Below are 17,127 nucleotides of genomic sequence, written 5' to 3'. Positions count from 1 at the left end.
TCCCTCCCCTCCTGACAGATTCAAATCATGTTTCAGATTTTCACAGCTGCCATTCAATTATCTATTATTTTGCAATGAGCTACAACCTAATAAAACGTGTCACATGTTTTATTTCTACTGTTCACTAAAGTGAACTCCATTTCTGGAGAAAGAAAAATAAAATCAGAGAGTGACCAATTTTACTTTTAGCTTACTCTAAAAGAGAACCATTCTTCACCAAGTATGAAATTACAGTCAACCACCTGGAGTTTCATATCCTTTCAGTGTTCACAGAAAAAGCATACTCATACAGCACATCACAAAAGCCGAGCTATTATAAACATCAGCTTTAATAAGCCACATAGCATTGCTCTCAATATTGGCTGTAGTTGCCATAAAGACTCCCTATCCATTTTCTAAGTAATTTATTTCATTTTATTGAAAAACGCAGTGAATTGGTATCAGGGAAAAACCTCAAGAACCAAAATCATAGCCCATGTTTATTTATTTTCCCCCTTTAAAAAACTAAATAAACAATAAATGGGTCACATCACTGCCCAGGATGGGCAGGGATCTTCAAGGTCCCTTCCAACCCAAACTGTTCAATGATTTATGGGTATTAGGTGGGATCCAGTGATCCTATGTCTTCTCCATTTCCCTTTCAAAGTTGTCTTCTAATTGCAGAGTTTTAGAACTTTTTGGTCACAGATGCCTATATTAATTGATTTCCTAATTTATAGCCTCTCAGGAGAAATTTATCTTAATACAACAATAAATTCAGTTCTTTGACTATGACAGTTAGGTCAAGCAAGGATCACCACATTTAGAACATAAATCCATAGTTTGCAGTCGCACACATATTCAAAAGGGCAACTTCAGATTAAGTATATTTATATAAAATATTACAAGACTGGAGACACAGCACAAAGCCTATGAAAAGATAACACCTGAATAAAAATATCAGTAGTTCTCCTATTTCTAGCATTATTTTTGATCAATTACAACAATAAAGATATACAGTAGACTAAAAAGATCAAAAGGCAAAGGATAAAATTACAACAGACCACCCCGTGTAACTGCACCTGCAGAAAGCAAGGCCCACATCACTGCATGTTACATTTTCTCTAGAAGTCTCACTCTAGAACCCCTCAGCTCACCTTTTCTTTCTCTAACTTCTCATTCTCACATTAATTCTCACAGTTCAACGCCACCTCAGCCATGCTAATACAATTTTCGAGCTGATACCATAAAGCAAAAGATTAAGCATCACTCTCCCCACGGTCCCATCTAACTATCCCTAAATAAAGGAGTTCCATGTACATTTCTCTTGATGACAGCCAAAAAAATCCTCTTCTTCCCTGCAATCACTTGTCCTTGCCCTCAATGTGCAGCTCCTGTTTTCTTCCACCACCACAGCAGAAGCCAAGCTTGGCTCATCTCTTATCAGCCTCACAGGCACAGAAAACCATGTAGGACCTCCAGCAATGACAAGACTATTTATAAGCACAGTCACCTTTAGATCCCAGTGAAAAGAGGGTCCAATCTGCCCTAACTTCTTGTAAGTTTGAGTCCCCAGCCCACCACAGATACCTTGATCAGTCTTTATGCTACTTCTAGCACCTCTCCTACATTCCCAAGTTCTCCCCCTTCCTGCATCTATCTAATAAAACTGAATTTTGCCTATGCACAACAGGTTAAAACTAAAACAATGGAAGTCACGTACACGGAAGACACTACACCATTAGAAATCTCTGAGGAAATTACTCCTTCTAAGTGTCTTCATTGCCTGTTTGCAGTTGGCCTGAAACCATGTCACTCTCATAGGGTTTAAGTCAAGGCTTATGACTAACACTTATAGCAACCTGGAAAACAGGACAGATAATCACTATCTATTAATTTAAAAAATTTTCAGTATAGAAGAATTCTTAACAAAGAACATGAAACAATGTATTACTCATGACCACCAACCAAAACAACAAAAAAAATCAACGGCTGAGATGCATGAAAAACCTACCAACTTTTACTGAAGAGACTGAAGCCAACATTCTGGAGGAAGGAGTAGAAGAGAGAGAAAGAAATAATTAAACTGGGAGACATTTCGAAAGTTTACTGGTAGCCCTAACTATAAACAAGACCAATATAATCAGGTTTTTCTAGTGAAAAAAGAACTGACCATCCAAAACATAACAGCCATTACTATGTCATATATTTGGTCTAAAGATATTATTTCAGTGATGCATACAGTGATGCACAGGAATCTGAGACTGGGTTTTTTAGGCAATGTAAGTTTAGAGAGCTTTTTTTTGGTCTCTTTCCCATAATGAAATTTTGCAATTTGGCCTAATTAACTCAGTTTTATCATTGCAATTCTTTTACTGTACAATAATGAAAAATATTCAGTCCTAGTGGTCTAATTTTATTCTTTCAGTCATGTACCACAGATTACAGAGAAAAGAACCTGTGGCCTGCACTGTGGAGTGGTTTGCCTCAGACACAAATTCCCTTCTCTCAGGAAAGACAAAATAAGCATGTTCCCTTTTATTGACTTTTATTTTTTTATGGATTAGTTAGGAGGCATACCTCACGGACTGAACTGAGCATCTTCAATAAAGACATCAAACTGAGCAAACTGGACTCTGTTAGTTTACACATACAGCTCTAAGTATTCTTTTGAAATGCTCATTTTCAGTTAGAGAATAGCTGCTTCAAAGAATGTCTACACTGGGCAGTGCAAGGCCAGGTAAATACCTAAGATCGTATATCAAGAAACAGATTAAAAATAATTAATTATTACATTTCATGATTCATTTTTATTTTGCATACTGCTAGAGATTGATCTTCAACACTGTTGCATACTCGTCTGTCAGGATAAAGCCTCTGATCATCTCCTATGCTTTTAGAGCCCCTAATCTCGTCAGACAATGTCTGCAACAAAAAGGCTAAAACAAAAATTTGTAATATTGAGCTTCATATTCATCCCAAGTGTACATTAGCTTTTTAATGCTATGCCATGTATACATGCATGCATATGAGACAATCAGGCATACAAGAAATAACTGTACATGTAAGACTGCAGGAATGTACTGACCACCAGGAAAGTATTCTTCTCTACTAATGAGAAGAGGAAAAAAAAAAGTGAGCTGTTCTCAGCTTCTGGTGAAATGCAATATGCATCCAAGACACATGGCATGCTAGAGATCTGTTCAGTTCACATAAAACAAATGCAAGGACTTGGCTGTGAAGAAATTGGACTGGATAACAGTTATTAGATTTTAGCTGTCTTTATAACAAAAAATAAAGTCTTAAGAATTTTTTCTCCTGTAGTGATGCACAATGCAAAGGTTAAAACAGAAAGACCTGGGCATGGACCTACACTTACACAAGCCCCATTTTCAAGAAACATTGAATGAATTCCCAGCATACGGACAGCAAAAGCACAATTTAAACACCTTGTTAAGGTACACCTTTCCAACAGCACTTGGCACACTATTGGCACTACTGCATGTGATGCTCTCTTTACACAGAAAAGAAACAGTTGTATCAAATAGCTTGTTCTCATTTTTATTAAATGGAAATAGTGATAAACACTGCATTTACCTTCTTCAAGGCCAAACAAGAGGAAGCTACTCACTGCCCCCATCTAAAAGTACCAGCAAAGACATATTGTACAGTATTTAAACTGAAAAAATCTCAGGAAAATGGATGTAGTCTTTTAAAAGAGAGCCCAAGTTACTGCAATTATCTAGTGCTATCTTTACTTTTGAAAATCCTTTCTTTCCTCATAGCTCTTGAAATTCACAAACACAAACTTTTTTAGTCTGAACAATTTCAAGCACCTTGTTTAAAACTGGTGTAAAAAGAATACCAAACATTGCAGAGATTATTTACAAAATCATTGCCAAATGTATGCTCTTCTAAGAAAGACGTTTTGCCTTTGTTTTTTCATCATTTTGAAACAAATGCAGGACAATGCAACCTTGGAGACAGTCAAGTCTTTTTTTACCAGCACAGAAAAACTGCTCTTCCAAGTGTTGCTCCACAGCACAAACTCTATCAAACTGTCCCATCAGAGCTTCAGCCTTTTACATTTTACTTGAGAGATGAACTTCTAGTAGTAAGATTCTTTGCAGTGAAGAACTATATTTGTCATCAGAAACTGGAATGAAACAACCTTGTATACAGCAGCAAAGGACTCATAAGACCACACCTCCTAGAAACTGCCACATCCTCTCTAGTACACATTTTACACAAAACACAGCTATTTTTTAAAACAGGTTTTCATAGTACTTGTGTTCAGAAGAGTCAGATTCATTAAGCTTCATACATAAACATGTTAAAAAAATTACCTACAGACATCAATGTGAATGATGGATATGAACCTTCCTCAAGTAACTAAAGTAGAATCTTTCATTTTAAAATAATCAAATGCAAAAGACCAAGGCAAAGCTTTAAATAACTGCTTCAGTACTATAATAGTATTTCACAGCTAAAATCAACATTATTTCACAAAATATGCACATAAAAATGCATATTTACTTTAAAAGGGGAAATGCCCAAAAGAAAGGGAAATACCAAAGCATATTGCAGTCTACTTGATAACAGAAAAAAAGTAAATCATCGCTGCTTCTTAGGAAGCAGGGCAATAAAGTTATAAATATCTTATTACAGCTTGATAATAATTTTTTATGTTGCAATTTACTCCAGAAAAAATTATATTCCTTTGACCACTCTTCATATAGGTTTCTTTCAGGAACATATCAACTTGCACACACAGCTCTATATCAAACAGAGAGGCAAAAATCAATAGTGAATAAGACAAGTGAAAAGAACAAAATACTAACATGTTTATTACAAACCACTTACATAAAAAATTCCACAGTTAATCCTCTCATAAATATGGAATAAATATAACCATAAAAGTATGAAATTTAAAATTTTGTTATGAGTGGATATCTAAAAAAATAGAATCTTAATATATGCAGCTTTAAATCACTGTATTCATTTTGAAATTTTGCCTGGTGGAACACATCAAAGTAATTTAAAAAAACAAAATCAAGTTTGTTGAGTAAGAAGAATAGGCTTGCAGTATAATTTGAAGCTCAAGCATGGGCCCTGATGAACAGCTGTAGGGGAAAAAAAGAGTTCTCAAAGGCAATGACCACCACAACTATGTCTTTCACTCTTGTAACGCACCATAGGAAAAGCAGCAGTCTCTTAAATAACTGGATTCTACATTATACAACAATTAAACACCCTTCACATAGGAAAATATCCTCTATTTCTGAATCTACATAATAATCACTTTTCCCTATTCAACATCTTTCCCATGATTATATGTGTAAATGCTAAGAAAAATGCCGCAGCCACAATTCAGTTGGTTATGAGTAGATTTTAATATCTAATTAAGATGGGTCAGTATTTCAAAGAGACACTAGTAGAGATTAACTGAATGATACAATAAATGGCATTGACTCAAGTGGCAGCAGTATTTTCCTTGGGTCTAGAACAAAGTAATATCCTATGCAAGAGTTAAATATGCTTTCATGCACTCTGTCATCTTGAAGAATGTCTTTTATAAATGCAACACAGACGCCTGCCAGGGTTTTCTTATCACCAGAATCAATGCTGCTTAAGGTGCTATATTTCAGACATGACCTTACACCCCAGTTCTACTTTTGTTCACTGTGGGGCCCTATTTACAAGAAAACTTGGCCACCTAACCTTTGATTAGTATTTCCGTTGCAGAGCCTCTTTCTTTTCTGTTGCGCCCCATCACTGAGCTCCATTCAGGGGTCTGCATCAGCAGGGGCCAAAGAAAGTCTATAAATAGTACTTGGTTCTGAATATCCTAATCATAGATGTAAATATATGTGTCTTATGAGACTGGTACTGTCTAATAAGTTTGTAAAACACATAGACATTATGAAACTGTAACATATTATTATAAAACATTTACATACTCAAAGACTGCAAAACAATAGGATTTCCTTACTATGACATATTTCCCTCCCACACTTGAAAGCAAAGCAAATTAACATATCATCATACTTCATACATCTAACATCAGCTCTTTAATACAGTTTATAAAACACAACAAAAGTTGTCAATCTCAGCCATAAGTCAGAAAAAGTGCAAAACAAGTTCCTTACTAAAACTATCTGACATATGGATTGACTTTTCAAATAATTAAAGGCTTAATATGCTTGCCATTTACAAATCAAAATCAACTGATGTGACAGGCTAAAATCTGGTACTTGATCTTCTACTGGTGAAACAGAAAGGAAATACTTTCCACTTCTGAGAATGTCAAAACCAAGGCTCTGAGTGGGCAAGGCCTTAGAAGTACCACTTTATTCAGTATGTTACCATCATTCCTTGTTAAGCACAGCTTCTATTTCTAAAACCTAAGAAATGAGAATGGATGGATCTTCAGTTTGAACATTTTATTTTGTTACACCTTGTAAAGCACTGGTTCATTAGGGAAGGGGAGTAACAACACTAACTCCTAACTTTCTCTGAGAGTAACAGTAAGGTATGTGACAGTGGAGCAACCATACAGCTCCTCCCCAGAAGCTTAGAGAGGCTTCTGTTGTCAAAATTAATAGCTGTTGAGGTGATTACCTTAAATATCATAAGATTTTAAAGGTTACAGTAAAATTGTATTTATTTATTATTTAAAATATTATAAATCACATAACACACCAGGTAAAGCAGAAAATATTTGCATGTTCTGTAATAAACTTAAGCTAGGCTAGGGTTTTAACAGCCTAGACTAGCGTGTGTACAACCCCTGTCACGTGTGAATAAATGTACAATCACTATTCAAAGGCAAAGTTTCTGAACTGATAGTACTCCCAAGTGGTCATACTCACTTGTGAACAAGAACTGCTCTTTATCTAACTTCAAACATTTAATCTAGCACATTTCATCTAAACCTGCCTGGTTCTACTTTCTAAGTTTAAAGCCTGATTTCAACCCATTGAAATGGAAGGGAGTTTTGCAATTGATATCCTGAACTTCATCCCCATTTCTCTAAAAATAGTTCTCATGTTTTACCATTTATGTCCAACTTCAATGGCCTCACAGTTCTCTTTCTTCATCTTGATGCCACCTACATTTGCCTGTTCTGATTATTTTGGCTGCATTATTTTGTTTCCTCTTAAAAAGTGTAATGAAAGTGAAAGTACACAGGCATTTGCATCATCTCATAATGTGAGGTCAGGGGAGGAGAGTGGGCCAATGGCCTTCAATTCATTTTTGAACTCTCAATGCCCTACAAAGTTTTCCTCTACACTCAGTATGAAGCAATAAATTTAGACCTACTAATAAGGCTGTGGGTTAGGGATTTTGCTATTTATCAGCTGACATGAGACTCTGAGAAAGTCAGTGGCGTGTCAAAGAACTCCTGTATCAAAGTTAAAGACCACTGACCTAGATCCTGAGTTATGGAAGGGACATCTCTGTAAAACTGTGATTCATCCATAGTATGGTAAGTAATTCTGCACTGTTCACCAGTTCAGCAACAACATAAAGCACTACATCATGAGAATTTTGTATTTCCATATTGACACATGAATTCAGAATTTTCTGTTATAAATAACTAACAATTTATTTGTAACAAACAAAAATATTTCCTAAAAGCACATGCATGAAATTTACATTTCAAAGAAATTTCCAGCAATTGTTAATTAATTCTGTTTACAGCAATGGTTTTAAGAAACTAGTTGTATCAAAGAAAGAAAGCCTTCAAAATAATTCTGAAATAAATGAAGAATCTTGATTATCCTGACTCCATCTCCGAACAACCTCAAGCTAAAACAAAGACTCAAAATAAAGAATGAGGTTTATGTTCCAGAACAAGGAAAAAATTATTTCTAACACGTGCATTTAGGTGGGCCAGTATCTTTAAACAAGCTATGAAACAGCCTCTGTCAGGTGGTGTACTTGTGTGTAAACTCCACGTTAACAGAGTTACAACACATTTTGAATCACTGGGCTTGAGTGACAGGCACAGCTGCTGGCAGCTTTTAGTTTTTTAAAGAATAAACCCCTGGAAAACATTCAGGTTTTAACAAAGCAAATACAAGATCTTCTTGGCAAGATCAGTGGCCAAAAACTTTAAACACCTATTGAAAATACCTGTGAAAAGAGTCAGCTAGAAAATATCACTTCTTATTATTTTAATCACTTACTTTAAAGACAGGCAGCATAAGCATTCAGTGGGTAGAGAGCAAACCCCTTAGCTACCTCCCAACAAACAGTTGTGTTTTCGCTCTACTTTTCTTTGTATTCCTTTCTCTTAGACTTCAACTGGAAAAATGTAAGAGCTCCCATCACAGCTTTCCTAGAAGACTAGTTCAAGGGAAAGCAAGATCTAGCATGAAATGACAGCAGCAGATGCAGAACTGCTCAGCCTGTCTTATGTAATTTGCAAGCCTAAATGTCAAGCCAGTCAACACTAATAACAAAGTCATGGCTTCTTAGACCTCCATGTAAATCTGTACTCTGTCCCAGCACCTCACAGGGAGGGAATGGTTCCTTTCAAACTAACCCCAGAATGCAAACCTCCTTCCTGAAAAGGCATTGTTACAAGCAGAAAAGCACCTCCGAAGCTTTTCATGAACCCATAATAAAACAGCCTTCAGAAACACATTAAACAAAGTCTTCAGCCGAACTGCATTTTAAACAACAGTGATTTGTGGTGGTTCTGAACACCTTTTGTTATTTTTATTATGCTATCATTCAAAACTATATACAAAGCAGTAGTTTGTACAAACAAGATGATTTGTATATCTAAACCAAAAGTAATTTCAGTCTCTGAGCTCCTGTAGCAAAAAAAAAAGCAAACACCTGAATCAAAAAGATCTGTTAGATGCTCAACTCTATAAGAATAAAGCAATTTCTGACATGTGTCATCTAAACATTTCACTCTTCTCATGTATTATTCACAGAGGTTATACACCAAAGTCTGTTTGTATATGCAAATCCCAAAATTCTATTACTACCTGAAAGCAAATCTGAATGCTTCCAGAATTAAAAATAAAAGGAGCAGCTTAGCTTATTTCAAACACTTCAAGTGGCCCTATAGCCACTTGATGTACTGATCTTGAGGGAGGCCAGATAAAGCACAAGTTACTTTTTCTTCTGGTTTGGCATATTCATGACTAAGGTAAGGTCACACAAATTTGTCTTTCAATTTTTGGTATACAGAGAAGATTGAATAAGCAAGCAATAAACAACAGAAAAAAGTGTTTGTAGCTATCTCACTGCTGAAAATCGGCACTATCAAGTGGCAGCGATGCGAGTGTCTTAACAAGATTATTATTGCCAAAAATATGACAAATTTAGTCTCCCAAACTACAAAATGGTACTAAGACAAGAAATAATATAGCTAGTATGTCAGCTAGTATGTCAACTCCAGCTGTGTTCAAAATGCTTAAACACATGCACCTAATAAAACTCAGCTCTGAAAAGACAGCTGTGAGGGGCTGGGTGTTCTTTTTGGATTATGAACTCACCCAGACTTCAAGTCTGTAATCCGTAAACAATTCGTAGCATCTAGTCCTACTTTTCCATTCCTGACCACACTGGAAATGAAGGGCGAAAGTGCTGGAGAAATTCTGTTCAAGGCCACTTCAGGTGACATTTTATTATGTTCCTCCTTCCTCTTCTCTTGAGCTGCAAAGGGAGAAAATAAAATTTAAAAATTACCTACTTATTTGATGTAGATTCACATGTACTTTGCAAACATCAATAGAAAAAAAGCTAAGCATGCAAAAAATCAGGAGTGTAGAGTAACAGAACTGTGCAAAGGTTTATAGAGAAAAAATAAACACAAGTGGTTTTTTTCCTCCCATCTCTGCATCATTCAACGAAGCCTGTTTATTCAGTATCAACATAAAGCCAGAATTATGTCCTAGGCACCTTTAATTAAGGCCCTATCCCTCTGAGAATGAGAAATAAAATTGGGGGCCACTCTGACACTTCCCAGTCTGTAATTGACAAGTCACACTTGTTCCATGTCCCCTGAAATCAGTGGAACTTACATTAACTGCAATGGGCCCAGGGGTTTGATACCTCTCAGTATTCTCACCTGTAATTTCCAAGAACACTAGTGTCCTCACTAATAATCAGTATTACTTTTATATCACTTCATTAGGTGGCAATTTACAGGACTTCATGATGCCTTTTAAAAGCTAACACTGCTTCTCTTTCAGTGGCATCACTGCACTCTTTGAAAGGCATCTTAATCTTCCTTCATGTAACAGATCAGGAAGCTGATGTAAACACATTTTAAGCACGGCTTGTTCAGAAGTGCTTACAATTGTGCGACCTTATGCTAAATCAATTAGGCCATTAATTTAGCACACTTTAGGAACCTGCTGCTTTCTAGGTGAAAAGTAGAAACTGAGCATACACACATTTTAAGTCATTGCAGCACGAAATGGACAACAACACACTGGTAGGAGAAGTGGGAGAAAAGAAGGATAACCAACCTATTAAAATATTAATGTATTTGATCACATTCTAAGGCACAGAGCTTCACATGAAAATTAACTGAACTTGGCAGTTTTGGAAAACAAGGCAGTAAATGACTGTAGGTAACATGAACTTGCCACTGACAAGTGGAACAGAAAAGCTCATACAGAAACCCTCAGCATTAAGATTTTTTTTTTAAAATAGCATTTAATTGAAAAACACTAATACACATTGCATTCACTTTCTTAAAACTGCATATGGACTACTGTATTAGTAAGTGTTCTATAACAAGAGTGTGAACAACTCATGGCAATAATTGCAATTTTCTGTTGTTTCTCACACTCTGTTTACAAGTATTAATTAGTAACTAATGGATATTCTGCAGAATCTACTAAATCTCTGGAACTGGGAGCAACATTAAATTTCACATTCTGTTCTCATGAAAGCCATTCACACTGGAGTAGCAGGAAGCAACGCTCAAGAGTGTTTGTCCTAGACATTCAGAAAGTATCTTAATAAAGCAAAGGCCAGGCACTTAAAGGCAAACTGAAAGACTAATAAAGCAAGACTTCCTAAAAGCAGTAATTATCTTTAATACACTGGCTCCAACATTTTATGGCAGTGAAGAAGCTGAAGACTATGTATCCATGCCCTGACACATAATGGATTCTCATATATGATTTGTTTAATTGACAATGGAACAACTTAAGTTTGTTTAGCAAACACCTACAGCAATTTAAGATACTACCTCTGGTTTGCTACTTTTCTACTGAAAATTTCTGCCTACTCACGTTTATTCTTCCCCAGAGGGACTGAGAAAACACAAGTCCATTCTTGACATATTTCAATGCTAAGTCCAATGGCTTAGATTGAACTCCTCATAAAAATTAGTCTAAGCTAAAATACTGTGCACCAAGAGGGCACATACTTCAGTCTGCCAGCCCTGCCATAGGGAAGAGTAATTTTAAGCAGGGAGCAGCTGGACTGATGAAGGTGAGAACTTCTTAAACCATCAGAACATGCTGAAAAATATGCTATCCTAGCAATGCTGAAGTTATACATGAAGATCAGAGAATTGGTTCCGATAATGACGTGTTTTAAGGGGACTGTGTTATGAGGGTGAAATTGAGAGACGTGATACACCTGGTGATCACAGCTGACCAGAAGCACCTTCCAAAATGAACTTTGAAATGAGATTCCTTATCTATTAATAAAATTTGCAGATATTGTCAAAACAAGATTTAAATGACTGTTAATCATTTTTCTGTATTTTATTGCATCATTTCTTAAAATCACAGTACCTTCCATTTACCAAGTCAGATACACAATACTAAAAGGGTTGCTATCAGGTAAACTCGCTGATTTATTTTGTAAACAAAGGGCTTTACAAACTAGAACACAATTTGTACCAGTTTCCTAAGTTTCTTTTGTCATATACATTGTTTTTCTTCAGCCTAAGTTTCCCACAGTACTGGAAACTGAACACAAACAAACTCAGGGGAATAAAGAAAAACAAAATTCACTGGACTGTTTCCCTCCCAAAACAAAACCTTTGAAAGACGCAAACAAACTAAGAGCTGAATCCTCCCAGATTCAGCTGGCTATCACTGTGACTTCGCACTAATGTTACACAGTAACCATGAAGTCCCAGGCTCTGCTTGGGGATGCAAGACCCTCTGTCCTTCCACCACCGGCCATACCATAACGGGGATTACGGGAAGACTTGAAAAGGAAAAGGCGAATATTGTGATGGAAACCTGGAGGCATGACAGGAGCTCTCCTGTCTAACCCTCTCGGCGTGGCTGGTTGCGTGGTGTTCACTGTGGGGGCGGGTGGCAGGAGTTTGTGTCTGGCTGGGAGCGGGCAAAGGAGGGGACGCACGACCGCCGCCTCCTGCAGCCGTGCCCGAACACATCCATGGAATGCGATCAGCAATGTGCACCTGCGGAGCCCCGGTAAACAACCAAGTTACCGAAGGCCTGGCACGGAAGAAGGTTCAGAATCCCAGAATAATGGGTAAGGCTGGAAAGGACCACAGCGGGTCACCTGGACCCACCTCCCCGCTCAGGCAGTGTCATTCTGAAGCACAAGGCACAGAATTGTGTTCAGTCAGCTCTTGAGTCTCTCCAGTGATGGAGACTCCGCAACCTCTCTGGACAATCTGCTCCAGCGCTCACCCACAGAGGAGAGAAGCTCTCCCTACACTCAGGGGGAACTTTCCGTCCATCCACTCCCGTTCCGGGCTGACCCTGGCCAAGCCCCGCTCCCTCCCCAGCTGGTGCCGCCACCCGCGGCGCTGCGCCCGCCCTGCCCCGCCCCAGCGGCGGTGCTAACGCCGGCCTCCTCCGGCTCCGGGCCAGAGCCTCCCGGCGCCGGGTCCCCTTCCGCCCGCCGCTGGCCCGGGAAGGGCTGTGGCGTTGCTCGCTCCCTCCCGCTCTCCCTGCGCGGCTCCTTCGCCCCATCCCGCCCGTCCCGGCCCCGCCATTACCTACGGCGGCCGGAACTCGCCGCTTGGCAACGGCGTGCGCGCCCCCGCGCCGGCCGTGCGCGCCCCCGCCCCGCCGCGCACCGTGCGCGCCTCCGCTCCCCCCGCGCCGCCGCCGCCGCCGCTCCCACCCGGGCCGGAGGGGTCTTCACCGGCCCGATATTGGCGTCCGCCGCAAGTGCCTGTGCGGGCCGCGCCGCCGCGCAGGCCGTGCGGCGGCGGTTGGGCCGCGGCCCGAGCGGCGCGGGACAGAGGGGAAGGGAGAGGGGACGGCCGTGGCAGCAGGCGTTCGGCAGGGACAGCCCTGCCGGGCGAAGGTCCCCGCGGGCAGCCCGTCGCCCATGGCAACCCGGGAAGCCGCGGCGGGGCCCGGGGCGGGTCAGGGTCAGGGTCCAAGGGCCGCCCCGGCGCCATGGCCGCGGAGGTGGTGGTGGTGGGATCCTGTATGACCGACCTGGTCAGGTTAGTACCGGGTGCGGGTTTTCTGCCCGCACTGGGCGGAGCGACCCTGAGGTCATGGGAGCGCCGGGCGTCACGGTGCCCGGGGAGCAGCGCCGGCACGCCGGGCCTCCCCGGGCTAGGCCGGGCCGGGGCAGGCGGGTGTCACGTCGCTCCCCAGGCCGGCAGGGCAGGAGCGCGGTCGGCGGCAGACGCGGCGGGCGGAGCGCTCGGCCCCGGCAGAGGAAAGGACTGAGCACAGGCACGGATGGCTCAGAGGGGCTGTGCAGTCTCCATCGCTGGAGACGGTCAGGAACGGTCTGGACGCGCTCCTGTGCCCTGGGATGACCCTGCTCGAGCAGTGGGGCCGGACCAGGTGACCCGCTGTGGTCGCTTCCAGCCTTATCCATTCCGGGATTGTGGGACTCTGCGGAGGGCTGGGGGGGCGGCTCGCCCGGGTGATGTCAGCTGCAAACAGTGCTTTGAAACAAGAGTGTGGGAACGGGGAGAGGTTTGAACGCGTTGCGTGCCGGAGCTTTGATCAGCTGTCTGTGGCTCGGGAGAGAGGAGAGACTCGGGTTTGTGTTTTCAGCTGTGTTTTCACCGGGCGGGTCGGTGTTGGCCTTGGCCGGGGAAGCAGCGTTCCGTAGGCACCCGCACGGGAAACCTGGAGCTCCGACACTCGGTATCAGCACGGGAGTCTGAAAGGATTTTATGAAAGTAAATCAAGCTGGTCAACCCTAACACGTTGTCAGTTCAAAGCACACTTGTGTCCACTGGAAAAGTGAGAAAGTAAGGTTAATATTGCAAAGAAAACAGAGTTAGCTCCATGAATCACTAGGTTGTAAGTTGATTACTTGCATACAGCATTTTGTGTGACACTTTCAAATGAGATTGAGGAAAAAAGGGAGACCCTCCCAAGATATTTACGTCCAAGAAGTGCATATAGGAAGCTCTCAAAAAGGTTTAGCAGCTCTGAACCCCAAAGCTATTTTTAATTATTTTTAAAGTTTTAAAATTAATATCTTAATGAAAAATAAATCTTTATTTGTTTTCTGAGCATTTTGTTTTTCAAATTAAATACTTGGGTCTCATTGTCTTTTTTTTCTCCTTTTTCTTTTTTGTACATAGGTAAGGTTTGGGAACTTCTTTGAAAATTGGAAGTACAGAAGTTCATGAAAGCTCTTGGTTCCAGTAGCCCTGGCCTTGTAGTCAGTACTAAATAACAGGAGAATTCAAGCAAAATTGCAAGAATTGGCAATGCAAATTCTAACCTGAACTGGCTGGCCTTGTCAGTCCCAGTAAAGTTGGAAATCAGTCTTTGATTTGTACTATTTTAAACACATCTCCTTACTCTACATGCAGACTTGGTTAAAATAGGATTTAAAGTGTATGTATCTGGACAGCATCAGCTTGTCCTGCTTGGAATTCTGCAATTAAAAAAAGTCCTTTATCGACAGGCAATTATACCAAAGCCTGTGGGTCAAGAAAGTGCAGAACGTGTAATTAGAGGAACTGAGGAGTGAGTACTGCTTAGGCATAGAATTGTGTTGCAGAAATGATGGAGCCCCTTAAATAATCATAGAACCTGTGTCAGAAAGATTTAATGCTCTGTGTAATTTGCAGAACATACTGGCAGCTTTCCAAGTAGAATAGTTGTCTAGTAAGTCAGAGTAAGAACTGTGAAACTGATCTTGATGTTATGTGTGAATGAGCTCTCAGATGCTTATGACGTCGCACTGAAATGCAAAACTTGGTGCTCTAACCTCAAGACATTCCTTTTCCTGTCTGTCTAAAATGTGGAGGGAAAAGTAGTAATAAAATTGCCAGTTTTAGCACTGCTGACAACTGCAGCTTTGGGATTTTCTTGACACTTTAACAAACAAACAAAAAAACTTCTTACACTTTTTTTTTTTTTTCCTTTTTTTTTTTTTTTTGGCTGCATGTTTGATATGATGGAAATGCAGTCATTTGTTTGAAGGCATATTAACTGGCCATACTGTAACCAGAAATTACACCATGGGCTGGAGTGACAGATGCTGTTACGCTGAGATTAAGTGGCTGAAGAAAAGCCATTTCACTTTTCAATCGGCTGAGAGTGTTTCTTGAAGTGTACAAATGTGATCACAAGTACATATCTGACATCATTATTAGCCTCTGCTTTAAGTAGCATTGAAAGGGCTTTTTATAAGTGATAAGCTAATCAGCTTCAGTTGAAAAAGAAGGGATGGCTTCATTCTTTCTGTTGCTAGCACAGAACTTCAGGGACTTCATAAAATAAGAACAGTGTGTTTAAATTTAGCTGGCAAGAGTTTAATCTGACCAAAATTTCCATGTGGCACCTTTAGACATTGTTTAAATGCATCCTGGGTTAGGAAAATCTGGGTAAAATTCCCAGAAAGTACTAAGCAGTAGGCTTGATTGTGCCTAGGTGGAACAGGAAACTATAAACAAGCTCTGTGAAATATAAAAATTGTCACATTAGGGTTAGGATTAGATTCCAGGAGCATAACTCTTGACTGTCTTTGTATATGAGATTTAGAGGGGGCTGCATATTCTGGATATGAAGCTAGGGTTCATTTCAGCTGGAATGAAAGAGTGTTGGGGTTTTGTGAGTTTGTCATTTGTGCTGATGTTTCAGTTTATAAAAGAAATGGACAAGAGTGATCAAGTTAAATGCCTATCACCCATTTGAAGGAGCCTTAATAAATTTGTGAGAGTTATACAGAGGAAGCTGGACACATTTTTGTATATGTTGTGTTTAATGGGCATATTCACCACTCAACGCTAAAGCCTGTCTTTCTTAGAAGGTAATAACATTGATTGAGACTCTGCCAGAGCTACACAATGCTGTGTTATAACTCAAACTGGTGAAATACCCTGTTGGCCCTTCAGGACACAACCTTGACCCTGTGACTGGAGAGGGTCAGACTTGAAATGGTGGTCTTGAAATGGTGAAATGGCAGACTTAAATGTTAAACATTCCCAGGTCTGTAGAGGCAAGGTACCAAAAAGCTTGAAGCCACCACTGGACATATGGTAGCCAGATTCACCATGAAAAAAAAGAATTAGCATATAATGGTTTTACTCAGTACAGTAAACTAATGATTTAAAGGAGTGCAACCTCTATGTGAAATGGAAATGTACAGTTTGAAATGTGCTGAATCTTACATAAAGACCAAGACAGAAAAGGACAGGGACCTTTAGTTGAAGACAGATACTCAGATGTAATTCTGAGAAATAATCAAATTCAGAAGAAAGGGTAGCGTGTCTTAAAATTCTTCTAGAAGGAAGGGCCCCAGTGGTTTGCTTTTAAAACACTCTTCTCATTAGAAATTCTTTTCTCATTGTCCTGTAGCGCTGCAGTGGCAGAATGCGGGTTTTCCAAAGTGAACTTCATATGATCAAAACAACCTCACGTACATACATGCTGTAAACCACACTCTTTTGGCTTAATAGGACCAGGAGCAAAACATATTTGTGGTCACAATCACAATCAACACTGCATTGGCAATAGCAGGCAATAGTAGTAGAAAACAAAAACAGCATTATTCTGTATGATCTAGATATCAAACCAGACGGGTACCATCCACAGTATTATTTAAATAGTTTCTCTTCTGACTCATATTTGCAGACTGGTCGTGGCATTGGCATTTTAACTCATATTAAATCAGGACAAGACTAAACATATAAGCCAATGAGAGTCAGACACACTAAAACAATTAGAATAAACAGGGGAAACTTTG

At 40.1% G+C, this 17,127-nt stretch overlaps 2 protein-coding genes across 3 annotated transcripts in view; one reads left to right on the top strand and one right to left on the bottom strand.

The window, feature by feature from the left end:
- BABAM2 (BRISC and BRCA1 A complex member 2) overlaps positions 1 to 13,455 on the bottom strand; it is a 162,222-nt gene extending 148,767 nt beyond the window's left edge. The window contains exons 1-2 of one of the 2 annotated variants that reach the window (XM_064708927.1): positions 13,398 to 13,455; positions 9,498 to 9,657 (exon numbers count right to left, since the gene is read on the bottom strand). In XM_064708927.1, the coding sequence (XP_064564997.1) occupies positions 9,498 to 9,625 (128 nt within the window). In that variant the 5' untranslated portion in view covers positions 9,626 to 9,657; positions 13,398 to 13,455. Of the gene's footprint in view, positions 1 to 9,497; positions 9,658 to 12,946; positions 13,045 to 13,397 lie in introns of those variants that run through there. The other variant, XM_064708928.1, reaches the window with a different exon arrangement.
- The window catches only part of RBKS (ribokinase), a 72,221-nt gene continuing 68,098 nt past the window's right edge, over positions 13,005 to 17,127 (top strand). Inside the window, exon 1 of the mRNA XM_064708930.1 lies at positions 13,005 to 13,405. Within this exon, the coding sequence (XP_064565000.1) occupies positions 13,356 to 13,405 (50 nt within the window). The 5' untranslated portion in view covers positions 13,005 to 13,355. The remainder of the gene's footprint in view (positions 13,406 to 17,127) is intronic.

Source organism: Zonotrichia leucophrys, chromosome 3 (assembly GCF_028769735.1).
Source record: "Zonotrichia leucophrys gambelii isolate GWCS_2022_RI chromosome 3, RI_Zleu_2.0, whole genome shotgun sequence".
Lineage (NCBI taxonomy): Eukaryota > Metazoa > Chordata > Aves > Passeriformes > Passerellidae > Zonotrichia > Zonotrichia leucophrys.
This window is presented reverse-complemented; position numbering and strand designations above follow the sequence as displayed.